At 37.6% G+C, this 13,366-nt stretch overlaps 2 protein-coding genes across 3 annotated transcripts; both read right to left on the reverse strand.

The window, feature by feature from the left end:
* faah (fatty acid amide hydrolase) lies at positions 1 to 9,800 on the reverse strand. 2 transcript variants are annotated; one of them, XM_086162292.1, is made up of 15 exons: positions 9,187 to 9,798; positions 8,731 to 8,844; positions 8,191 to 8,331; positions 7,934 to 8,067; positions 7,590 to 7,796; positions 7,463 to 7,503; positions 7,259 to 7,383; positions 6,353 to 6,478; positions 6,002 to 6,099; positions 4,284 to 4,383; positions 3,887 to 3,930; positions 3,747 to 3,786; positions 3,557 to 3,665; positions 2,918 to 3,063; positions 1 to 1,851 (listed from the first exon to the last, which is right to left on the reverse strand). In XM_086162292.1, the coding sequence occupies exons 1-15, from the start codon at positions 9,388 to 9,390 to the stop codon at positions 1,729 to 1,731; spliced, it is 1,752 nt and encodes a 583-aa protein (XP_086018418.1). In that variant the 5' UTR covers positions 9,391 to 9,798; the 3' UTR covers positions 1 to 1,728. The 2 variants fall into 2 exon arrangements, 1 of the variants encoding a protein (XP_086018418.1); XR_015107300.1 differs by having other exon boundaries at positions 221 to 1,851; positions 2,918 to 3,042; positions 3,625 to 3,665; positions 9,187 to 9,800.
* A 308-nt stretch (positions 9,801 to 10,108) lies between these two features.
* uqcrh (ubiquinol-cytochrome c reductase hinge protein) lies at positions 10,109 to 12,755 on the reverse strand. Its single transcript, XM_086161960.1, has 4 exons — positions 12,602 to 12,755; positions 12,322 to 12,360; positions 11,981 to 12,142; positions 10,109 to 10,883 (listed from the first exon to the last, which is right to left on the reverse strand). The coding sequence occupies exons 1-4, from the start codon at positions 12,644 to 12,646 to the stop codon at positions 10,851 to 10,853; spliced, it is 279 nt and encodes a 92-aa protein (XP_086018086.1). The 5' UTR covers positions 12,647 to 12,755; the 3' UTR covers positions 10,109 to 10,850.
* Between the last annotated feature and the right edge of the window lie 611 nt (positions 12,756 to 13,366).

The raw sequence follows: 13,366 nt of genomic DNA on the forward strand, positions 1-13,366 counted from the left end.
GGTGGAGAGCTTCTATCCTTGCCTCGTACAAAACAAAACATGTGCATAAAAAAATGAGAAGATGTTTATACATAAAAAATAAATAATAACCTGAGGGATCCCCAAATATATCATAACTAAACTGAGCTGAGGAAGCAAGAGTAGATCATTTCATAGGCTGGTGACCACCGCCTGAAAACTGCAGTATGACAACAAATGACTTAAGTTTCTCTATGCCAAAATCAGGTATTCTTTATTTGTGATTATTTGAATAAACTTTATACATCTTGGACTGAAACTAAAGAAAATAGGAGAAAGCTTATGTTATATTCCTGCCGAGTCTCAAGTGTAGAATCCCATATACTGCTCCTGTTGCCTAGATATCCGAAATAAACATGGCCATGAATTGCCTCATGTCAAAAATATTACAACAGAGAGGTCTTTTTTATTTTAAAAGAAGAATATTACAAGAATATCCAGATTTAAACATTTCTGTTTCACAGTAAATCCATTACAAATGCAGTGATAAAAATCCTACAGTTTCTTCATGTATCAGTTGAATATAAGCTGACCGTTACCAAAGTGGAGTTTCTTTGTGACATCAAAATGCTGAAAAGAACAGCTGCAGAATCTTCAATATTTCAGCAACTTATCAAGGAGTGTTTCAAAAAATATATACCATGTTAATGCAAGGCAATAGTTAATGAGGTTAGGTGTGTGTATCTGGGACAGAACAGGATGCCACAGCAGCATCATTATTTCCCAAGGAAAACTATTGCCAGAATCTGATGGAGTGGACATGAGAGTCACAGAGGAAATAGTTAACACATGTCCAGATGACAGAACCTGATTAGAACGGCTCCCTTCTCCTCTAATACCAACGACAGAGAGCAACCAGAAAATGGAAGCTCTGGGGAGTGTGGTAGTTGTGCCAAAATGTGCCGAGTTGTGAAGTTCGTACCAAAGAAAGCTAATGTTTGCAGTTTCCTCTGAGAGCTAGTTTTCTATAAATGCAAAGTGCTAGCAAGTACAGTACATATAGTACAGTTTTGAAAATGTTGCTAATCAAAGTGTTTCATCCCACAACAATCAGTTGATGAAGAATAACAGCTGAAAAATGTGTCAGTAATCTACTCTTCAAGATTGTAGACTATTTTAAAGATTAAAATACACTGGGAATTTTTTGCTAATACTACCATTATTTTTACCTTATTTTACACTAAGGTGGTTTTGAATGTGGTCCTTCATGACAAATAAGGTTTCATACTACTGTATTTTTACATGCATAATACAATTCAGCACATGATATAATTGTCGCTAGCACAACAGTTTGCCTTGAGATGGAAATGAAGTTAAATCATATTTTCACAGTGCTCAACATTACATGATTCTGATGTGGAAAGTGCTAAAGAGGGATCCATTTGGACAGGTGATGGGAGAATTTCTTGTTGCTATCAATAACTACAATTATTGAAAGTATAATGATTACTCATCACAGACTGGATTCTAGTGGAGATATAGGTTTTACCTGAAATTGACTTCAACTGATATTGAAGAAGGCAAAATGTTTTTTTTAGAATTTTACTGGAGAATTCCAGTGACCTTTTTAAAATTTGGGAATAACCTGATGTAATTTCATTATCGTTACTTTCAATGCACAACTTAGTAAAATAATATTTAATGACGGCTTTTTGTCAATTTCTGGACAAAAACCTGGGATCATTTCAGTCAGCGAGCCAACCTGAGGATTTACTTCTTACTGTCTCTAACAAGTCCTTCTACCTCCTTCATAAAACGCAGGCACAGCTCATCCTGCCAGGGAAGGGCAACACACTGCACGGCCACAGGCAGACCCTCTCCTCCAGAAACAGCCTGCAGACAAACACAGAAGCCACTGATTCTAGAGCTGGTCTGTTGCCTCCACCTGCTGATCAAGTCTGGAAATACAGCAAACTGTCATCTCTACAGTAGACAGGCGTTTGGCACGATAAACACATCAGGCTGGGAACGAGAGTGAAACAATGCCACATTTGTTATCATAAGAGCTTCATGCAGAGCAGACAAATGTACGTGATTCGGTTTATAATATTATACAGAGAAACTTTTTTTACACTTTTCCAGTGTCTGGAACTAATTGCATTTGGCAACACATTTTCATTTATTAGTTACTTTCCAATGGGAATGTCAAAGTTTGGTTTTCTCCCCCAATTACTGACTGTACCAGGAATCAAATAAAATAAATATCTAGCAGTCTCTGAAACTGTATATATCAGCTAAGGCTGAAACTAAAATAAGTTTCAGTCGGAATTAACCATTTTTGCCTTCATTATTTAAGTGCTTGTTTACATGGTCTACATTTATATAGCGCTTTCACACCTTATGGTTTCAAAACACTTTACACTGAATATCTTCACCCATTTACACAAGCTCATGAGAGAGTGAGAGAAAATCATCAAAATATCATTATGTTTTATCTTATCAAACACACAAAACCAAGATATACAACTGTTAAAGGACTAAAAGAAAGCTCAACAGGCAAAACAAGGAATTAAACAAGGATAGTCTAGACATCTGCTGTAAAGCACAGCTGGACTTATTAGACCTTTTCCCAACAAGAACAAATATTTTGGTGTGTTCTAGTCATTTTTCTAAAATAATTTACTTCAACGGTTGGTTCCAGATCCTCATGTCTGAAGGTCTTCAGTTTTTCTATTTCCTATGATAGTGAGCTGAATTTCTCAAGTTGTGCAACATTTGCCAGTAAAACCTACATAACTTTAGGGTTTAATATTTGCAGTTATCATTTTCAAGATTCACAGGAGGGAATACTTTCTACTACTATCTACACTGAAAAGGACATGGATAATATCGGCATTATTGTTTGTTTTTCAGTAAGTGTATCGAATAAGCTCTCACTGCCAGATTTCTCTCACTGTACCTTTTTGAACAATTTGTCCCAGTAGTCCCCGTGGATTCCCTTGAAATGTTTCAACTCCTGCTCATCCTCAGCGGTCACCGTAGAAACAGGAACAACACCAGCAGGAAAGTTGAGGAGATTGAAAATTGCAGTGTAAGACAGAGGAACTGAAAAGACAAGCAGAAAGGGAATAACTAGTGTAAAGCTAGGATTTTGTCAAATTATCGCTGCATTGATGAAATGTGCTGTGATAACATTTCCGTTTATTGTTTTCCGATTTTCTGTTACACAAATAAACAAGATACCATCAAAGTGTAACTTCCAAGGACAAGGTGAAATCAATATGCATAGTTTATCTCTTTTAAAACATACATAGAATACAATTTAAATGGTGAAAAAATTAGGCCTATTGTATATACTGCAGCAAATTGTATGCATGTTTAATGTTGCTTCATTTTCTATTACAAAAACTGTAAGCAAATACAATACACCCAATTTTGAAGAAGTAAGACACCTCAAAGCTCCAGCTAAAGAATGAATTTATAGAATGATGGATGGCTACTGTTATTCTTTCAACTCAGAAATCATTCATGATACTCTTTCACTTGGACACAAAGACAGACAGACGCAAACACATGAGAAATGATAAGTGAACTTTACAGGAAAGCTTGCCACAGTAAAAGAGGTTGAAGGCGGGTCCAAGAGCAGGACACAGCAGCACGTCTATGTTGCATCTCCTCCATTCTGCTATTGTATCACTGATGTAATCCTGATCAAAACATGAGAAAATAGCATTTCCTCTATTGCTTCCAAAGGCGCATAAAAACCTTTTGTCAACGATAAACAGTACCTCGATGGCAGCATGCTGTCTCCACAGAGACTGAACAGATCTAAAAGCAAGGCAATCACTTCATTTCAGCAGCTCTCCCTGCGTGCCATGTTTGATAAATATTGCAAGACAAACCGTCAACTTCAAATTTGATAACTCACCCAACTCCTTTGACGCCTCTGAGTAATAAGGCTGCACGAGGAGACTGTAGAAGAAAAGCATATCCTATACGTTCAAATTCAAATGAGTGTTAAGTTTAAGTGTAAAGACAAATACTGTATAAAGAATCCATTGTCTTTGCAGTGTGCAAGGTTAATGACATATTTTAAAGAACCGAGTTCTTGCTTTTTTCTCAAAATAAAGTGTCAGTTTGTTCTTCCCTTACAAATCCATTTTTGAAATCTTTACTGGCTGAACTGGGTGATTTGGCTCACTGTTGAAAATATATTTTAATATTATAACTACAAATAACTTAGATTTCAAAAATGCCTTCAAAGGGCTCCAGGGATGCTTTTCTTTGGTTGGTATATGATGTATGTATCAGAACGGAAAACTCACCAGGAGCTTCAGGAAGGAGGCAAGGGTTTTCTTTAACCAACTGGGTAGTTGGTATACGTATACTTGAGGTTTTAAGCACTGGTCCAGAGGACTTCCTTCACTAAAACATAAACAAAATGTAAGAACATCTAACAGCATAACTTGCCCTCAACACCTCTAGTCTCCAATTAAAGACAATCATCAATGAAAAATCTTTGCATTAACTTTATACATTTTAACCCTCTCCAGGCAGATGTTGCAGATTTGCGACAGCTAAATGCTACTTAGCTATTTACGCCACAACTTAATTTGAGCCTGAGAGGGTTAAAATCATTCCTGACAATGTCTTATCTGTGCGTTTTAAATTGAAAGTGATACATATTTGAACATTATAATTGAGATTTAAACACAATAACTTTGAAGTGAAGAAACAATATGTGCAATATTATAAAAAGTCGCCATATACTTCTGACAACTTTGGGGACATTTAATCATAATTACAAACCCGTTCATATCTTGCAACATGTAACTACATGTAGACTTTTGAGAATTATTACCACCATGTGTATGTGGAAAGGAGCAACTTCTTTAGTAGATAGTGTTACATGTCATAAAATGCCTTCAGAACAGTTCATTAGCAATTTGTGATTCATCTTCAAAATTGAAACATACTTCAAATATTTCTGAGCTGTCCAATTTGAAGATGAGGAGTCCTTGGACAGGAATTTTAGTCTAAAGTAACCTTTTTAACATTTTAACTTTACAATAACATTGCAAAATAATGATACCTGGACAAAATCTATTGTACTGCAACCTTTGAACCTCTGGACCTGGTGCTGGCCTGCTATATAACTTTGGCTTAGTTCTAGTGTGTACTAAGGTATATCAAGGTCACCTTTGAACCCCTCGTGACAAAGTGTGGCTATATATTGAGTCATAAGTTAACAGACGTTACACTGTTAACTGAAGAAGAAGAAATAAATTGTGACTGTTAATTTCACACCAACCATTCAGAAAAAGGTTCCAACTCTTTCCTTGAAATCATTTTTCATGACAAGTGCAGGTGTTCCAGTATGACAAGTTATAATGTCACACAAATACATTACCCCATCCTATCATGCAGTGCAGATGTGTTCTTTTTTCCACTCTCACAGGTCTGAATAAAAAAATGTGCAGTCTATTGCTATGACCTATCTATCAAATTATACAACCATAAGTCCTTTTACCTCATATTAAAATGTTTTTTCCTCTCTTTCTGTGCCAGATTGTAAGGTTTCATAGGTGGTTTAACAAGAAATCACATGATATTGCAAGATCTCAAATAAACAATTTCCCCGTATCATGACAAATATGCTTAAAACCTGAGCTGTATAATTTATCTGTAAACAAAGTAACTACAGACATATACATGTCACCCCCCAGGCTATGCAGAATAGACAAAAAAGTAAATCATAAAATCTTTGCTGAGTCATTGTGAGTGTAATAAAACAACAGACAACTTAAATGGCTAAACCAGGTTGTGTGTATTAAATGAGATTGCATTAATATAATGTAATGTATAACTCTCAGACCAGAGTGCGAATGACATGGGTAATTAAAGAAGCACCACTAAAACAGACTAAAACACTATAATTAGTTATGTAAAGTATATTATAAACTGCTCAGAACCAAAAGTCACGTTAAAAGCAAACTAATGTATTTGTGAAACTAAATAACCAGCATTTTAAAAGAATACTCACAGTTTTTCTAAAAGGGTTGTCGCTCCATCTGCTAAGACGCCTTCCACAAAAAACTTGATCAAGGCATCGCTGATGTCCAGGTGACTGTAGGGAACCAACTACAAGATCACAGACACAAAAATTATAAAACCATGCAACAAACACGGTACTATGTACTGTAATTCATTTAATATCTGAGCAGATCTTATTTAACAGTGGTTCCTTGTAACCATGCAGGAAATGTTATCTTTACAGACCTGTGTAGAGACATTACACACAATGAAAAGACATAACTCTGTGGATCTCCGAAGGAGTTTATACGGGCTGGATCCACTGATGTAGAAGACGTGCGTCTGTGTGCAGTGTTCTTACAGTGTGCCCAGCTTGCTCTAACAGAGCTTTGACTTCTCTGACACCTCGAGTCATGCTTGGAGATGGTTGTGAGAATCCGTCGTTTTCAATGTAACCAATTCTTAGAGGTTTGGAGCTCTGGTAAATCTGAAGGCATTAACATTAGAATTAATTGTTAACATATTTACAAATCATAATTCATCTACTGTACAATGGGTCTTGGATCAATGCAATTTCAATCCTCTTTATAACAACAACAAATGACAATACAAATTTAGGGGTTCCTTTGTTCGTTTAGTTTGATGAGAGAAACAAAAAATATATATGCTTTTATGATACCCTGACCCCCCCTGCTTGTGAACTGAATATCAAAGCAGAGCATATTCCCTCTGAGAAAACATCCATGGTGCAAACAACAAGCAGAAAGTCTCAAGGGATTTGAGACATCACAACACCCCTTCAGTAATTACTACTGAATCCGTGAAACTGTATTCAAAACAAAAGCTGTGCAAACAAAAATACATCGACATATTCTATTTCGTTCCTCTGGCATGAAAATTTACACTAACTTGTGATGTTATTAGGTACATCAAGATTAAAAAAAAAAAAAAAGAAAAAAAAACATTTCACAATAACACCCTTGCAATCGTAATGCCTGATGTCATGATGGGACAGGTTGGCAACCACCAGGCTAAATTACTCTTACCCATGCCACAAAACTGAAATACCCCAAAAGATGACCATGTCATTTTTATATACAACATTATGTTTACAAAATATTTGGTGTATTTCTATACAACACCTTAATCCTAATGTGTAATTAATAGTACGGTGTTTAGATTTTATAATCTAATAAAACAATTGTGAGTGTTGCAGCAAGATTGACGCTGAGCATTAACATACAGTAACTCCTTAGGGAGGACACACCTTCATGTTAAAAGGCATTGGTGGAATGGTGGGATCCAAGGAAAACATGTGGTCACACAGAAGAGCCTGCATACATAGAACAAGGCTTTCCACATCCTTAGCCATGGGTCCGGCTGATGAAAGTACTAATTAAGAAGAAAAGTGTAATGAAATAATGAGGACACACAAAATATTATGAAATGATTTTGTGAAACCCTAACTTACTTGACTTTTGCCCTCGATAAATGGGAGTCAAACCTTGAGAGCTGAAGGGAACAGTCATAGAACAGTCTTCTATGTTAACCTTTTACATGAAATAAAACTTTATATTTAAGCTGATGGACACAATCACCTGAGTCGCCCTGCTGTTGGCTTGAAGCCACAGATCCCACAGAAGGAAGCAGGAATGCGGATACTTCCTCCTATATCACTGCCTAAACCAAGCAGAGAACCTCCGCCACCAATGAGAGCTCCCTCCCCACCAGATGATCCTCCAGAAGTCTTCTGTGGGTTCATGGGATTTACGGTCTGCCCATAGATGGGGTTGCAACAATCATAACTGGGGGAAAGGTGATAAAATACAAAACAATTTGGTATCACTATTTTTGCATATTCAGAAAACTCATGTGGCCCCTTTGTGCTGAACCAATAAGTCATAGACTACTTATTTGACCACAAGACTGACAAATCAGATACCTTAATAGGGCTTGAGGTAGATTGGTTTTCACAAATGGAATAGCGCCTTGTCTCTTCAAAACTTCAATTAGCACACTGTCCTGCTCAGCTGGCTGGTCAAGTCTGCCGATCACACCGCAAGAGGTATCATAATTCTTGTAAAATGAAAAGGAAAAAGACAGACATGTTAAATAAGGGTTGAAGAAATACATAAACCTTAAGTACAACCATAAACTGAAATTTTTAATTAGTTTTGAGTGCAGCAGTGGCGAAAGTACCTTGAATGAAATATTCTCCTTGATGCTCACAGGAACTCCATACAGGAGACCTTTCTCGCTTGAGCTGATAGTTTTCAGCTGCTCAATGCTCTCCAGTAAAATCCCAGTGCAGCAGTTCAGCTTTTTATTAACACTGAGAGTCTGTGGGAAAGACAAAATACTAATACGAGCATGTACTGGATACTTGGAAACTAGAGAATAAACTGCTTCAGGCAATCATCTGAAAAACATTAGATAACTCAAATCTATGATGCATGCAGATGCTATATGAGCATGGAAGAACATTTCTTGGGAAATCAAGACAAGTGGAGAAATGCCCTGATGAGAACGAAGGGTGAAGAATGAAAGTTAGCTCAGTTATGCAGATTTCAATTTGTTGTAATTCATGCCAGGATAAAGATCAGAGGAGGCATTTTAATTGCAATAATTCTTAAGCTCTCCAATGTCTATAGAAAACCAGTGTAAGGAATCAATTTATCTAACCATTTTAATTAACGGGGAATTTAACCCACACGTGAATGCAATGAATTGGTACCAAACCTCTTCCATGTACGAGTATAACACTTCCTCGGGGGTCAACAAGCCTTCGTGAAGTTGATGAGTCAGCTCAGACAATGACAGTTTCAAAATGACAGAAGAATCCAACATCGGATGCTTGAGGACCAAACACAAACAAGAATAGAGGCGATCACACACACTAACACTTTAGAAAAATTAGGTTCCCTGTATAAGATCACTAATGTGCGTTTGATAAATTGTTACACCGCATGGGAGAATCACAAATCAAAATATTCTTTTTCGAAAAAAAAAATTAAATGATTTGGTGAGTTCAAGTAGTGTAATCTCTTGCGTAATCCAGATAAAACAATACTAACTGATAGTTCACAACTACACTTTCTTTATACGCGCAACAGTGATCAACACATCAGAGCATCTCCTCTAAAAGCTGAGCAGTAGCTTTCTCAGTTCCTGTAGGAAAACAGGCCCCGTACTCACTAGCGTCCTGTAATGACTCACGGCCTCCTCTGCTCGCCGCAGGCTCTCATCTCGCCGGCTCTTGGCTTTCTGGATCTTACTCTGGGTCTTCCGGTAGCTGCAGAACTTTAGAAACAACAAGGAAACGCTTCCCACTCCGCAAATAGCGCTGGCGAAAAGCGCAACCTTCCGACGGTCCAGATCTGCTCTGTGAAGCAACTCCATAATAACCGTTCAAACACGCCGATTCAGTCGAGGTAGCTCTGACGAAACACACCAGCCACACTTTTGACACAAGACACCGCTGCACACGCTAAGCGTCTAAAGTTATCTTTGTGAGTAACTTGTTAGACGGGTGTCCTCGCTTTATCCATAACTTTGTGTTGGTGCTTAAGGTGGGGTCCAAGAACATCTTGTTCACGAGTCGCTAGCTTGAGACGTCCCATCTCTCACTAATTCAATTTAATTTAGCCCGATGTCGTCAGAATGAGGGGCGGGTCGTCTTAGAAGAAAAGGGGGATATTAACATTCACTTGCGTTTCAAAATAATTTTGTGGTCGAGTTCGTGTCGACGGGTTATTCCCTTAAGCGAAGGGTTTTATTCAAATTGAAACACTTCGGTTATAGCTCTAGGGATTCACCATATTCAAAGTCTGTACCGGCCTAACCGGTACGTTTCGACCAATCAAGATGCAAACAGTCCAACTTTACGGTAGTGTCGTAAACACCGTAGCGTTTCTACTTAAACGGGAAAAGTTGGCGTGAAGGAACTGCCGTAATACAGGGAAATACACAACATAACGCTTTGAGTCTCCTCGACATTTATTTAGGAACACAAACTAAAATATCTCCATATAAGGAAATGAAAAATGAACTGAATGGAGTTACGATGGCTTGCAGTTTAATAAAGTCCGCGTTCTCGGAGAAATCGATCACCAGTCGATACTGATCAGTCATTTATTGGCATGGTATGTGCGCACATACAAGGAATATGGCGATACAATGCATCTGCAGCAGAGCAACACATTTTCATAGTAATGAACTTCAATAGAGCAAGGACTGACAGAGTTGACATAACCACTCATGACAAGAAGATCGTGTCTTTCTCTTTTTGAAACAAATAATCACTCATTTCCATTGTTTACTTTTCAGTAGATTGATGATCAACGCTTAAACTGTCGTGACAGTTGATATCAGTTGTACCATCAAACAGGAATATAATTCTATCCCATCAGAGTTGGTAAAACAAGTGACATAATGGGCTTGTCTTCTGTCTTCAGGATAATACTGTTCCCTGGTATATTCAAGTGTCTGAGTAAGGAAGTAAGCGCAAATAATGGTTTTGTTTTATTTACTTAAAAATGAATATTTAAAAATTTTGAACTATGTACTCCATATCACTGGGTCAAATAGAGATACTGTTACTCAGGACAAGACTGTCAAAACCTCACATTTACTCTGAAGTCATTCAACTTCATTTAACAAACTTGGGACACGATGTTAAGATTTCGAGCCATCATATAATTTGAAACATTGACTCCCAATTACCTTGATAAGTAACCAGACACAATTACAGCAGTAACACACAGCAGATAAATGCACATATTTATTTAAAAGCATGTTGTCTCCCTAATATAGTGTTTGAGGAATATAATCAGCCATTGGTTCAGGGGTCACAGGGAATTTCATTTGACGGAGTTGAATAGTTTGTGTGATACCTAGAAATGACAGAAAGAACAGATTCTTTAGAGCATTCCCGCGATCAAGCTATGTCATTTTTCAGAAACAAGGACAAAATAGTAAAATAGTTTAAAAACTTAATTATACCCAACTTCATACAAGTTCTGCCTTTGAAGGAGATAGTGTGAAACTGTTTTTTTTTTTGGCCTTGACACAAACAATTTCAGCTGACATAAGATGGCTTTTTTGATATAAGTGCTTTGATGGGCTCTAAATGTGCTGCAAGTACAGGTTGAGAATAACGCTTGCTTGAACCATGAAGTTTAAGGGCTAATCCCAGTTTCTATTCTTTTTCCCAAAATCCAATTGTTTTGGAGTGCCTTTGAAAGGGAAATTTAGTGAACGCTTCACAACTGAGCTGTAACAGATAGGAAAATACATTTTCACATGGGAAATGCAGTGGGTTAACATTATGAAAGGATCAGTAAATGATCATCAGTCGCTCCATTGCACAGTGTTCTCTATACAATGTTATTACTACACCCCACTTTCTTTTGTTATTCCATAATTTCCCCAAGGGATTATTAAAATTCTATCCTAGCCTATCTTGTACTATGACAAATAGATAGAAATGCAATGCTGAGACACTAGTCTCTTTAGCAGCATTTTCACAAAGTGTGCTGTGGTTGAAGTGATTACTGTTGCATTATCTGTAATAAATGTGCACTGTTTGAACAATACAGAGGGAGTGGCACATTCAGCAGATGTTAATGTCTTATAATGCGGGTGGATCCCATTCCCATACGTAGATTCATTTAATATGCCTCTTCCTATTCAAACACAAGTTCTAAGTTAATGTGCACTTCATTATCATTATTTTGTTAATTTAATGTCACAGTGGGAAAGTGTCTTCATGATCCCTCTGTATGTCTAGTTCACATGGAGAAATTGACAATAAAGCTGACTTTCACTTGACAAAGAGGTGGGACAAAGAGGAAGGTCAAGGAGGGAAAACTGAGAGTGACCCTAATTTTGATCCAAAAACTGCAAACCATATTCACAAGACAAGCATGGGGAGAAATCAAATAAACACCCCATAATATTCTGTTATTTCACGAGGGAATGTCAAACTTACACAGTGGTCCCGAGCATGGAGAAAGTCAAAGAGCTCCTCAGTACAATCCTCCTCCCTTGAAGATCGGGAGCCAACTCTGGTTTCACACTGCTCAAGACGCTCCTGAGTGTGAACACAGTGCTCCGTCTCCGCACACTTCTGTCTCACCAGTTCAAGAGGATCCTGGAGGACACCAAATGAAATAAATTTAAAATGAAGTCACATTAGGGGATAATTTCTCTGCACAGCACAGGGAGTGGATAATGTAAATATTTAACTATAGAGAGAAGTAAGTAGGTATGAATATCGGTGTCCAACTTTGCTCTTGACCGTTCACTATCTTTATTTTTATTTAGACATACCACCATATCTTCCTCCTCTTCCTCTTCTTCTTCCTCCTCCTGAAAAACAAACAAAGCAACCAGTGTTGGCATTCGCTAAGGTACTTGTATAAGTTGTATTTTGACAGTTTAAACGAGAAAGAACCGATGCTACCCGTGAGCAATTTACGTCAAGTAAACGCATACGACAATGCTAGTGGCTAAGCTCGGTGATGTTGCAGCTTCCCGAGTGCTTGCTAACTACGGTGGTCAAGCGCTATCAAGTAAGGCAGGTTTTCCTATGCGTATGAAAGCAACTGACATCTTCGGGTTCTCCGTTCGTAATCATTTTCTCCTCAAAGACCATGATCTTGCTGTCCTTGTCCTTAGCTGACCAATTGTCAGTGATCGCCAGTTGGAGGACACGGCAGGTCACAACTGCAAATAGCTAACAAGTATCTGAAAACACGTAATACAGCTTCCGGTTATGGTACTTCCAAAATAATTCATTCTTTGACTTTACAAAGCTAACTTATTTACCTTTTAACTCCACATTCTACACATTCATGCCCCTTTTGTATAAAAATATATGACCTCAAACTGTCTCTGGTGATCTATGCTTTTCTATAATGTTTTTCACATTATTTATCTATTTATTTTTGAGGCTATTTTATTTTTAGGCATGAGGAAAGCGCTCATAATTGCACTTATGGAACTTCTGTCAGACCAACTATTGACAGCTCTGATCTCCAAAAATGATCATATGTTTTACCTTTATGTCCTCGTTTTAAGAGTAGGTGACTAACCCAAACCTCCGTTTCAGCTGAAAATCAACATATATGGTGTATTTACTTGAGTGGATAAGTCTGCTGTAACTCTAACACAAGTGCAGAAAATGTGATGTTTGCGTTAGATTAAAATTAAGACTTAACTGTTAGGATCAAGGTCGTGGCACCCGCTGTCACGTACAGAGGTACTGAATTTAAAATGTTTTATTCAGAAGTGTGGCAAGCACATGGAGGATACGTGTAATGTAAGTGTATTTTGAGCTCGGCACAAGCCTTTCAGCTGCAGGCTGGGACAATAA

This window comes from Fistularia commersonii, chromosome 16 (assembly GCF_037954325.1).
Source record: "Fistularia commersonii isolate RoL2024-O1a breed Wild chromosome 16, RoL_Fcom_v1.0, whole genome shotgun sequence".
NCBI lineage: Eukaryota > Metazoa > Chordata > Actinopteri > Syngnathiformes > Fistulariidae > Fistularia > Fistularia commersonii.